The 13,912-nt window shown below is 33.3% G+C and overlaps 1 protein-coding gene across 1 annotated transcript in view; it reads right to left on the reverse strand.

Annotated features, from left to right (window-relative positions):
* Positions 1-13,912, reverse strand: part of LOC140532284 (contactin-6-like) — a 326,641-nt gene that overhangs the window by 45,916 nt on the left and 266,813 nt on the right. The window contains exons 12-15 of the mRNA XM_072650698.1: positions 4,852-5,027; positions 4,398-4,515; positions 2,642-2,800; positions 2,404-2,553 (exon numbers count right to left, since the gene is read on the reverse strand). Coding sequence (XP_072506799.1) covers positions 2,404-2,553; positions 2,642-2,800; positions 4,398-4,515; positions 4,852-5,027 — 603 coding nt within the window. The remainder of the gene's footprint in view (positions 1-2,403; positions 2,554-2,641; positions 2,801-4,397; positions 4,516-4,851; positions 5,028-13,912) is intronic.

Consider the following 13,912-nt stretch of genomic DNA (forward strand, 5'->3'; position numbering starts at 1 on the left):
ATGTTTAACAAAACACATAAAAATACAATAATAAATAGATAACATCATATTTTCCCTAATTTAGTAGTATTTTATATTTTCCAATTTCATGTAAAGATACTTTTCAACATTCTTTTAATAAGATTTTGAGTTTAATTTTTTTCTTCCTCTCTCCCTCCCCTCTATCCTCCCCAAGAGGGCAAGCAATCTGGTATAGATTATGCATATACAATCATATTAAACATATTTCTATCTACCAGATAACATTACATTTCAAAATTAGCCAATACGTGACCTGCAGAAACCCTCATGTTAGGCTTAGTACCCCTACCTTTAAAGTTTGACCCCACTGTTCTGGATGATTTTACAAATTCACTGGAGATAAAATATTTTGGTTTCTTCTTCTATATTATGTATTTCTATAGAGTAAACAAGTGAGTTAAGAAGTACTCCAACAAACTGAGTCTTTCTTTGCCTCACTAATTAAATGTAAAAGAAATTTGTCTGATTATGTAATACAGTGACTATAATAACTGATACCCTGAACTTAAAAATTTAAGAATGAAGCCAACAGGATTAAGGGAAGAAAAGGAAGAAAGATGAGAATGACTTTCCTGTCAGGTTCCACTCTCATGCCACTGGGCTATGAACCAGTTGATGCTCAATTAGTGTTTCTGTTAAATGGATTCAGGAGGTAGCTCATTTGCATAGCAAAAATATACTACTGTTCAATGAAGCTTCAAGTAGGTCATAGCTGAAAGAGATGGAAATGTATGGCTCACTGCACTAACAGAGGCTCAATTAATTCTTAGCTACAACATTTTAATGAAACAAGCAGCACCTCATTTACATTTGTAAATCTACTGATTACTGGATTTTGGCTAGAAAAATAACATATGAAAGAATAGAGAGATAACTTCTAAGCAATCCTTGGCTTTATCAGACTGGTTTAACTGTATAAGTTTTTAGAATTGTCTTTCAGTTTCATTAGTATAGGGAAAACTCAATAAGGAAACAAAATGCAAGTCAATACTTACTCTACATCTTACAGCCTTAGAAAGTTGCTGGCATCACTCAAAGGTTAAATAATGTGCCTAGTACTACCTAGCCAGTGTGCATGAGAAGACAGACTTACATCAATATTTCCCTCATCCCAGGACAGTTGTCTATTTAGTATGCTACCTTATCTCTCAAAAAAATCAGCTCATATTAAATTTAAGAGTTTGGGGCAACAGCATCTGCCTTTTTCAGATAAAAATCTAGAAAGGAAATCTTTGGTTTATAAAACCTGAATGTCAGTGCAAAAATATATTTTATATCCATTCTTCCATTGTTCATGATGGATATAATGGCCAGTGGTTCCTGTCTTATTATAGAGTATTTATTTTCATATATACTAAGTGAAAACCAGACAGAATCTCTTGTTTTCCCCATAATATATCCCCTTTCTCATTTTCTCCTCAACCTAATACACTACCTCCTTATCTCCACCTTTCTCATTTTCCTTAATGTCACTTCAAACTACCTTTATCCTTATCAATTATTAAAGACCTCCTTCAAACATTATATTTTGTACCTACTTTTCATGTGTTTCATGTAAATGAATGAACGCATTTGTCATTTGCCTGTTATGTGTAAAACAGTGCTTTTACCTAAGCAGTAGAAATATAAATAGAAAAAAAAAAGATAGTCACTTTTTCAAGGAGTTCATGTTCTCATGGTAAGACAACACATATGTGAGTTTTCCACTAAAAATCATATGGACAGGTCCCATTGTTTTTGGTTTTTTGTTTGTGTTTTAGAATGCAATGGAAAAGCATTGCTTCATCTACCATATCTTTTCCACAAATGAAATAATTTCAGTTTATGATGCAGTGTCATTTGATACTCAGTGGGAAGCACTACTCTTCCATAAAATTAAACATTCATGGTCCTAGGGCATATCCATAGTGGTCACATTGATGACAATGGTTTGAACTTCCCAACACATGCTCTGTTAGTGGCTTACTATTTAAACAAGGCTGGTTTGACTGCCCTTTGAATGACTATTGGTTGACAGTTCTGGGGGATATATAGCTCCTTCTCCATAAAAGTTGTTTCCCCACATACTAGGGATATTATTTAGACTGGCACATGATATTTACCCTCATAAACAATATACATCCTCATGGCATGGAATAAGAATATACAAACACAAACACAAACACACACACACACACACACACACACATATATATGCACACATACAAATATATTACCTACATACATATATACCCTGTATTTGTGTGTATAAATATAGATAGATTTGTTATTATGTATTAGGATAGTGTGTAAAAACATATTAAGTCCTTAACAAATATGATTAAATGAATCAATGGATTTAATTAAAAGATACCCAAATTTCTGGAACTCATAAGTGCTCACCTGCTGGTTTGGTTCTTAATAATTTGGATGGCTGACTGGGTTCCCCAATTCCAATGCTATTGCCAGCAACAACACGGAATTCATAGTCCATCCATGGATTCAAACCCACAACTGTTGCAGTGTGCATCTTTCCATTTAGAATTTCTGGAACTGAAAATATTTAGGGTAATAAGTCATATGTCTTGATAGCAGCCAAATTAAACTTCTTATCATTGAAAATATAATAAATATTTCTTACTTGTGGAAACAGCCAGCCACCCTACAGAGAAAGGTGTACGGGTCTGGATAGTATAGATTTGAATAGGACTATTATTATCGACGCCTGGTCTCCAGCAGACCTCAGAAGTGGTGCTTGAAATGTTCTCTATTCTCACATTATTTGGGGGACCTGGGGGACCTGTAAAATATGTTTTATGATGACTGTATCAAATGATGTTAAAATCTTTGATTTGCGATGGATGTACTTTATTCTTTCCTTGGACAGTCAAGGAAAATGAAACCTGTGACTCTTACATAAGTCTAAACAGTGTATTACTTTCCTGAAAGTCTTTGTTAATTTAAACAACATATTTAGAGATTCTTTTTTAGAGAACGAAATAATGTCATAGTAAGATGGGGTTGTAATTGCCAACTAGTTCAATCCATACTCCTCAAAAAACTGCTAGTTCAACATATACAGCAAGTGTTCATTCAGCTATTGGTTGAAGATTTCTAATGTAAGAAAATCTATCACCCATTGAGATAGTCATCTTTAATGTCTCTAATTGATGAAAAAATTTTTTAACCCTTATGCTATGCCAAAATGTGCCTCTTGTCAGTTTCATTCAGTGTTCCTAGTTCTGCTCTTTGAGGTAGTTTGAACAAGTCTAACTCAATTTTCCCATAAATCCATAAGTTATTTTCAAGGATCTACTTGAAGATGGCTTCCATGCTCCTCACACTCTCCTCATCTACTTGATAACTCTCTCTAGTCCCTTCAACTAAACTCATAAAACATGCAAAACTTTTTCTCATTCCTAGGTGTCCTCCTTTAGACACATTCTAGTTTCTTAAGATCCTTGATAAACTGTGGTGTCCTACTTGGAAATCAATATTTCATGTATATTTTGGCCAGGACAGAGAAACGGCACTATCAGTTCCTTATTCCTGGAAGCTATGTCCTTCAATGTAGTCTAAATCTATTTTAAGTATGCTTAAGTTGCAATATCACATTATTAAATCTTATTGAATTGGTAGTCCACTAAAACCCCAGTTCTTAGAACAAACCAATATCTAATTACAACTCCTTGGATGTGTACTTGTGAAGTTGATTGTCTGGATCCCAATGCAGAACTTTATAGATAACCTTATTACATTTCATCTGATAGATTTTTTTTTCTCCAATCACCTAGGTTGCCAAGAGCTTTCAGGTATACGACCTTATTATTCATTATAAATATAATAAAATACCATGATGGTGATAGAAAAATCCCCATAAGTATTCCATAAAGAGTGTTCTTAGATTTGGCATGTAATCAGACATAATAAAAATCTAATCCAAATAAGATCTCTCTCTCTCTCTCTCTCTCTCTCTCTCTCTCTCTCTCTCTCTCTCTCTCTCTCTCTCTCTCTCTCTCTCCTCCTTACCCTAAAAACTCACTCAGAGAGATAATTTTATAAAAGTCTGGAAGGTTATAAGAGAACATATGCAATAAACCACCCTAAAATAATATTGGTTTATTCTCAATAGTACATTATTCATATTGACTGATATTCTTCATCCAACAAAATTCCCTATTGATTTTTAATAGGGGAAATGGATAATGCAAACCTGATTAATTCAAAGTACATTTTTTTTTTCTTCTCAGTCTCTAGGGTTAGAAAATAACAAGATTTTACTGAATCACTACTGGGGCTTGGCCTCTCATGACTCTGCTAGTTAAGTATCAAAACTGCCCAATTTCTGAAAATATATTCAAGTCATATGCCTGCATATTTTCTCACTTTTACCTTACCTCTAACAATGATATCTGCCACTGCAGACAGATTGTCTAGAGTTGTTTGTACCATGCACACATATTTTCCAGAGTGATTCAACTGAATCTCTCTTATCATCAAATCCCCAACAGATTCCTGGAGATAAAAGGAACAAGAATATAAAAAATATAATCACATACAGCAGCTTCTTGATTTGGAATATTCCTAGAGTTTTCCAATTATTAAGAGCAAAAAAAGATTGTGAAATTAAAAGATTCACTCATATCATCATTCATTTCCTATACTTGATCACTTTTTATCACTTTATGTACTATTATTCCGCATGTAAAATAAGAATCTTTATGGAATACATAAAACCAGCAAAAACACAACAGATGCAGCTTCATAAAACAAGTGAATATCCATTCATATGAACCATATTTCTGCAATCCAACGTCTTGCTTCATTTTATTATACAATAAAGCCACTTACTCCTCCAATTCTTTTGAAATGAGGTACTCCTCTTTGGAAGTCAATAATATGCCCATTGAAAGACCATGTGAATACAACCTCAACAGAAGGATCATGGAACACTTGACAAGGTAGGACTATACTTTCGCCAACAGTAACATCCATTTGAGGTGGTGGAACAGTAATTATGGTTCTTTCTGTTGAGGACAAAATGATCTCTATTATTAAAAACAATATAAATGTCTGAATAAACACTGTACTAATTTTGAAAATGATAAATTTGGCTTAATTTTTCTTTTTTTTTCTCCTAAAAGTATTTCTCGATCAATCAGAATTCAGAATCACGTCAGGATCAACATTTATTATTCTAGTGCAATTAAGGAATAAAAGTAAATTGGACTAAGTTGTACCTATTTTAATTCAAGGCAGAAGACACAATACTCCAAGGCCATAAATCCATGAAACAAATCCCATCTAGAATTTTCTCACTCTCAAATACTGAAATCAACACAGCTTAATTAAGAATCAGACAAGAACATTATCCATGATTCCCAATGCTCATGCTTTACCTAAAGGAATTTTTCTTTCTTTTTAATTTTTAAAAAAACCACACATGTAAATGGAGAAGTTTCAGAAAATTTCACACAAATATCTTGAACTGGGCATAGGTAACTAGCAAAAGTCTTCAGTGCAGTTTGTCCATTTCACTCCTATCCAACTCATTTTATCTCCACTTGCGGTTTTCTTGGCAAAGATACTGGAATGAATTGCATTTCTATATTCATCTCATTTTATAGATGAGGAAACTGAGTAAATGACTGTAAATGACTTGCCCAGGGTCATAGAGGCAATACGTGTCTAAGACCAGATTTTAATTTAGGAAGAGAAATCTTCCTTTCTTCAGGCGCTGTTCTTTATCTACTGAGCCACCTAGCTACACCTGGCAAAACTTTATCATAATGTAAAATGTACTAAGTTATCACCTAAGCAAATAATTATTGTTTCAATGGTATTTGGATACAAAGTCAAAAGTGAAACAATCCCTTGCACTCAAGAAGCTTTCATTTTTTGCGGGGAGAACAAAATGGGCATATATGCCATTATATGCAATGTAAATACAATGTGATTGAAAAGGGGAGGACTAGCAATGGTAGTGATCAGAAAAGACTTTAGGTAGCAGGTGGTATATGAAATGAAATTTCAAAGAAGCTAAGATTTCTACGAGTGTAGAGGGTATGTTTTCCAGGTAAGAAGGATAGTCTTTTCTAAGACACACTGAAGAAAGACAGAATACCACAGGAGAAACTGGAGTTTATTGAAAAGAGAAGTAATATAGTCAAAACTATGTTCTAAGAATATCTCTTTAGCAGTAGTATAAAAGATGGACTGAACGGATTTTTCCTTCCATGTTTCATAGGTATTTATCATGGAGATCAAATGGCACAAAAGCTCCAGGATAACAAACACATTGCATGATTTTCAATCTTTGTTTGGCTAACATACACCTTTCTTTGATACTCTTTATGTACAAGCATAATTTTGTGGTATTGTCATAAATATGGCTGACTTAAATTTGAACACAATCTCTATCACATAACTCCAGTAAGTTGATGATTCAATGATTTTTTTCCTCATCTTCTTAATTCTAAGAAATAGAGACAACAGTATCACAGTTCGCTTGTGGGGGAAAAAAGTGATTTTTTTTTTCACCTTATAAGGGATAAAGAAGGTAAGATGCAGGAAAATGAAATACACTTCACAATTTTACTGAAATAATTGGTGTCAAAAGTATAATGAGGGATCAGGGTTTTTCATTCTTTCTCTTTAATGAAAATGAGAGGTTTCTATATAGGACTTCAATATAGAAAATAGAAATCAGTTGTATTTTATCATGCAGAGATGAAAATAAATGGAAAGAGTTGTAACATAAGTGAATGTTAAATATAATGGGAAATTATAGTGAGAATTTCTAAACATGAGATTGAGTTACTGAAGAATAATATGTGAACATTCTTTTAATCTCTATCTTTGTCAATTCCTCTGCATCTTCCTTTGTCTTTGTCTCATGCTATATTTCTGTTTCAGTTATGGTCTCATTTTAAAAGTAAATGCTTCTCATATTGAGATCAGGTGTAGTTATATGGGGAAATAAATTCATCCATATTTTTAGGAAATATGATGACAGAACAGAATCAGAATGAATGCTTAGGTTCATCTAGGTAAACACTCTCATTTTACAGATGTGGGAAGAGAGGAACAACAAGTTTGAGTGATCAGCTCAGGCTCACATAGATAGCAAGTGACAGAAATGATTGTTGGAAGGAGATTCTCTTATTTCAAATCTAAAATGAGCATGCTCAAACTTAGAACAATAATGTTAACACTTAGGACTCATGTGGTCTTTTTGACTTTAAAAATATAGTCCGTTATAGTAGTGCAGTGTAAAATACCATGTTAAATAATTCATTTAGATCATGATCCAGCATGTTAGAGGTACATAAATATTTTGAAATTAAGAATTAGAAGCTCAGCTTGGAAAGTGCTAACTCTGGTTTTCCAAGTACGTTCTTAAGATAAACAGCCATCACTATTGAGTATTTTTGTTGTCATTGAGATTGTGGTTTTGCTGTTGTTGTTTTAAAGAGAACAGTGAAGACTTCATGTTTTCAAAGCCCATGAAATACTGGTTCTTCTTCATAATGAGCTTCGTAAATATCCCATCAAATCACCTAATTCTACATTCTTTTTCATAGCTGAAATGGAATACCAAACATGGAGGACAGAGTTAATTTGGTAAAGAAAGGGATTCATCCCACTTATCCTAAATTCTCCTCCAAATAACCATGAAATAACACCTCAAAACAAATTCTGGAGCAGTAAAATCAACAAAAGGACATGGTGAAATAATATTTCAGCATAAAAAGACTTGTAAGGTGAGCAGGGAAGGTCTGCCTCATTGGGGTAAGAGAGGATCACAGTCTAGTACACATTATACCCAATAAGCAAGCAGCAAGGTCTCATGCTATAGTGCTATGTCCCTGCTTAGGCTGGCAACTAGGGCCAGGACTTTGCACAAGGCAGCAAACAGTGGGCTATGTCAGGTGCAAGATGGGGGCATGTCTTGAGGGGAATTAAATTTGCAGCAGAAAATTCCAGAGCTCTCATGCCATAGACTATAAGGAAATTGCAAAGTGATCAGAAAGAAATTATAGTGGACCTTTAACTAGCACAGGGCACAGAACTCTGTTGCATTGCCAATAAGGGGATCCAGGTCATATTCCCAGGAAAAGAAGGAGTACTAACATAATGGAATTCAAAGCTTCAAGGGAGCAAAGACCTTGGTCACAGTTCCAGGACAGAGAACAATGTTTGTAGTGGTTTAAAGATCAGAGTACAAGTCAGGAGAGCTGTGACCACACCTCTCTTTAGAACATAGCATCTCAGAAGAACTGAACACTTATAGACCTGTAGAACTATGACTAAAAATAATAAACCCCATAACAAACAAAAAATCTGAAGCTTCAAAGAATGCCCCCTCTACCTTGAGAGCAAATCCAACTTCAACATAAATTTAAAAGTTGAGAAATAGAGTGGAAAAATGATCAAATAACAAAAAGAACCTGAATATGTTACTATTGTGACATGAAAAATCAAAAGAAAAAATCAGAAGGAACAACAATGACAAAATATCTAAATACAAAGAATCAAAGAAAAATGTGAACTGGCTCAGGAAAAAAACAACTCATGGAACAGCTGAAAGAGATTTAAAAATTAGTTTGGCAAAGTAGATGAAAATTTGTGTAAAGAAACAAGAGTCATGAAAGAAAATCATGAAAAAAGTCATTAGCTTAGTAAAGGAAGCACTAAAATTCTAAAAAAAACAAACATATTAAAAACAGGGGGAAAGGCAGTTAGGATGTGCAATGATTGGGATATCAGCCCTGAATTAAGTAGGGCCTAAGATGAAATACTACCTCAGACACTTATTGACTTCATGACCCTGGGCAAATCACTTAACTACAATCATCTACAAAAAAAAAAATTATAAAAAAATAACTGAGGAAACAACTTAAAAGATAAGATTGGAGAAATGGAAAAGGTGGTACAAAAGCTTATTCATGAAAATAACTCCTTAAAAATTGGTAAAGTGGAAGCGAATGATTCTACAAGACAATAATAAATAATATTAAAAAATGAAAAGACTGGAAAATTGAAAGGAAATATGAAATATCTCATTAGGAAAACAACTGACCTGGAAAATAGATTGAGGAGAGAAAATTAAAGAATGATTGGTCTAAAAAGCTATGATAAAAAAGAGCCTAGGCATCATCTTTCAGGGAATTATTCAGGAAAACTGCCCTGATATCCTAAAACCACTGATCACCTCCTTAAAAAGCTACTAAAATGAAAACTCCCAGTAATATTATAAGCAAATCTCAGAGCTCCCAAGCGAAGTTGAAAATACTGTAAGCAGCCAGAAGGAAACAATTCAAATATTGTATAGCCACAGTCAAGATAACTCAAGACTTAACAGTTTCTACATAAAATAATCTGAAGGCGTGTATTATGATCCTCTAGAGGGCAAAGGAGAAAGAATTATAACCAAGACTCTCAGTAAAACTGAGTATAATCCTTTCACAGGAAAAGATGGATATTTAATGAATTGGAGTTTTAAGCATCTTGATGAAAAGGACAGAGGTGTATAAAACAATGTGATTTTCAAATACAAGACTAAAAAGAAGCATAAAAATGTAATCAGGAGAAAGAAATTATAAGAGATTTAGTAAGGTTAAACTGTTTGCATTCGTGCATGGAAAGATGGCACATTTAACTATTAAGTGCTTTATCATTGTGGGGAAATTAGAAGGGGTATACATAAACAGAGGTCAAAGCATGAGTTGGCTATGATGGGATGACATAAAAATGAAGAGATGAGAAAGAGGAATATACTGGAAGAAGGAGAAAGGGAACTTTAGAATGGGATAAATTATCTCACATAAAAGAGGCACAAAAGAGTTTTTTCAAAGGTAGGCAACACTTGAACCTTACGTTTATAAAATTGGATGAAAAAGTGAACATAATATACACACATAGCAGGACACAGAAATCTATCTTACCATACAGAAAATCAGGAATGGAGGAAGATAATAAAAGAAGGGGCATGACAGAAGGTAGGACAGTTTGGGGGAGGCACTGATTAGAAACACAATATTTTTGAGGAGGAACAGAGCAAAAGGAGAGAGAAAGAGAGAGAAATGGCAAAATGGGATGGAGGAAAATACAGTTGGTAATCATTACTGTGGATATGAATTGAATGAACTCAACCAAAAAATGGAAGAGTGGATTAGAAAACAGAATCCTATAGTATGTTCATAAGAAACACACTTGACGCAAAGAAAAACACATACAATAAAGATAAAGGGCTGCAGCTTCTGTTATGCTTCTGTAGAAACAAAACAACAAAAACAGGAGTAGAATCATGATCTGAGGAAAAACAAAAGCAAAAATAGATTCAATTGGGAAGAGATAAGGAAGGAAGCTACAACTTGCTAAAAGTTACCCTTGACAATGAAGTAATATCAATATTAAACACATGTGCCAAATAGTATAGAATCCCGATTCCTTTTTTAATTACTTATTTTTAATTTTCAATACTCACTTGCATAAGATTTTTAGTTCTAAATTTTCTAATCCTCTCTCCCCTTCCCCACCTCCAAACAACATGCTATCTTATGTAGGTTCTACATATACATTATGTTAAACATATTTTGACAATACTCATGTTATAAAGAAGAACCAATAGGAGTAACCACAATAAAGAAGAAACAAAACAAAAAAGAGAGCAAATAGTGTACTTCAATCTGCATTCAGACTCATTAGTCCATTCTTTGGATGTGGACAACATTTTCCATCGTGAGTTTTTTGGTGCTATCTTAGATCCTTGCGCTGGTTTGAGCTAAGCCTATCAAAGTTAGGCATCGCACAATGTATATGTTACTATGTACAATATTCTCCTGATTCTGGTCACTTCCCTCATCATCAGTTCATGAAAGTCTTTTCAGGTTTTTTTGAAGTCTTCCTGCTCATCATTTCTTATGGAACAATAGTATCCCATTATATTCATATACCACAACTTGTTTAGTCATTCCCCAATTGATGGGCATCCCCTCAATCTACAGTTCCTGGCCACCAAAAAAAAGCTGCTACAAATATTTTTTGTACATGTGGATCTTTTCCCCATTTTTATTATCTCTTTGGGGTGCAACCCTAGAAGTGGGTCAAAGAATGTGCATAGTTTTACAGTCCTTTGGGCACAGTTCCAAATTGCTCTCCAGAATGGTGAGAACAGCTTACAAATCCACCAACAATACATTAGTGTTCCAATTTTCACGCATCTTCTCCAACATTTATCATTTTCCTGCTTTGTCAGGTTTGCCAATCTGATAGGTGAGATGGGGTGTATCAGAGTTGTTTTGATTTGCCTTTCTCTAATCTATAGTGATTTAGAGCATTTTTTCATGTAACTATGAATAACTTTATAGAATCCTGATTCTTAAAAGAAATATTACATATGTTAGAGAGGGAAATACATAATAAAACTATACTAGTAGGGTACCCCAACTTTCCCCCTTCAGAATTAGATTTAAAAAAGCAAGTTAAGTAGATGAAAACAATTTTCCAAACGTTACATATGGTAGAACTCTGAAGATAATTGAAGGGAAATAGAAACATACTGTTTTTCTCTGTGGTACATGAAATCTAAAAAAAATATCCATACATTAGGACATAAGAACCTCACAACCAAATATGAAAAAAAAAAACTACTGAATAAATAATTTTCAGATTGTATTGCAATAAAAGTAACATTCAATTAACAGACAGGGAAAACAGACTTAGAAGCAATTGAAGATTAAATATTGTAATCCTAAAGAATGAATGGGTCAAAGAACAAACTGTGGAAACAATAAATGGTTTCATTATAGAGAACAATAATGAAACAATGTGCCAAAACTTAGGGGATGCAGTTGACACAGTATTTAGTAGAAAAATTATATTTCTAAACACTTCCATCACAAAATGGAGAAAGAACACATCATTGAATTATGCATAAAACTATTGAAAAAGAACAAATTAAAATGCCCAATTATACACTAAATTAGAAATCATGACAATCAAAGGAGATATCAATAAAATTGAAAGTAACAAAATCATTGAAGTAGCAAACAAAACTGGGAGCTGATTTTATTTAAGGAAAACAAAAAATAGATAAACCACTGGTTACTTTGACTTAAATATAGAAAAAAATGCCAATATCAAAAATTAAAGAGGTGAAATCACCACTGATGCAGAGGAAATTAAATCAAGTGCTCTGAGCTATTTTACACAATTATATACCAGTCTAAATGGAATGGGTTAATATTTGCAAAATATATTGCCCAGACTAACAAAAAAGTAAGAAGAATACTTTATGAATGGCATTTTAGAAAAAAATATTGAATGAGCCATGCCATCAATGAGCTTACTAAGAAAAAAAAATCCCTAGAGTCAGTTGGATTCCCAAGTGAATTCTGCCATACAATTAAAGGAAAACTAATTTCAATACTATATGAACTCTTTGGAAAAATAGGCAAAGAGCAAGGTCTAACAAATTCCTTTTTTTTGTGACACAAGTGCTAATACCTAAACCAGGAAGAGCAAAAACAGAGAAAGAAAACTATAGACAAATTTCCTCAATGAATATTGATACAAAACTTTAAATAAATCAGGAGACTGCATCAGTATATCACAAAGATTATACATTATGTTCAAGTGAGATTTATTCTAGAAACTTATAGCTGGTTAATATTAGGGAAAGTATCAGAATACTTATTCATGTAAATAACAAAACCAACCAAAAATATTTTAATAGATACAGAAAAAAAACTTTTGACAAAATACAATATTCATTCCTACCAAAAACTCTAGAAAACAGGAATAAATGAAGTTTTCTTAAAATTATAAGTACTATTTCTATAAAACCAACAACAAGTGTAATCTATAACAGGTATAAGATAGAAGTCTTCCCAATTAGATCAGGGATGAAGCAGAGATGTCCATTACCTCCATTATTATTCAAAATTGTGCTTGAAATACTAACTATAGTATTAGAGAAGAAATAAACGGAAGGAATTAGAATAGACAATAAGGAAACACAATCATTATTCTTTGTAGGTGATATGATGACGTACTTGGAGAATTTCAAAGAGTAAAATAAAAATCTGGTTGAAAGAATTAACAGCTTTAGCAAACTCATGCAGTATAAATTAAATTCACATAAACCATCAGTATTTCTATATATTTTAAACAAAGTCTACCAGTACAAGATAGAGAAATTTCATTTAAAATAACTGTAGACAATATAAAATACTTTGGAGTCTATCATGTAACACAAACCCAGGAACTATAAGAACACAATTACAAAACATGTTTCACAAAAATAAAGACAGATATAAACAGTTAGAAAATTGTTAATTGCTTACTTAGTAATATGTTATCCATGCCCCTTTGCCATGAAAACTAATCACATTAAACTAGCTGTCAGATATATATAGTGTGGTTCCCTCTCACTTGTTTAGATCTATTTTCTTACATCAGGGACTGAATATAGTATTATGTAAGCTATTTCTTAGTCAGACTGCCAAAATCTCAAGGGACAATCATGAACAATGTGATTGCTTTCTTTCAACAATTCAGAAAATGCTATATTTAGCAACTGCATGCCTCATTTGCCTCACCCCATGTCGTAAAGACCTAATCCAAGACTGTGAAAACCTGGTTACATAGCCCTCCAGCCATCATGCAGTAGAAGTGTCTTAGGTAACAAACTCTATCCCAAAGAAATGAAAAATGAATATAAAGGTAAAACCTCATTCTATTTCTCTTATGTACCTAAATAAAGCAACATAATATTATGGAAAGAGTACTGACCATGTCATCAGTGGAGTTAGGTTCAAATCCCAAGTAGGGTACACACTGTGTGACTTTGAGCTGGTCACAACCTCTGTGAGCACCAGTTTTCTCATTATAAAATTGTGGTTGGGAC

This window comes from Notamacropus eugenii, chromosome 3, assembly GCF_028372415.1.
Source record: "Notamacropus eugenii isolate mMacEug1 chromosome 3, mMacEug1.pri_v2, whole genome shotgun sequence".
In the NCBI taxonomy this organism is placed as follows: domain Eukaryota; kingdom Metazoa; phylum Chordata; class Mammalia; order Diprotodontia; family Macropodidae; genus Notamacropus; species Notamacropus eugenii.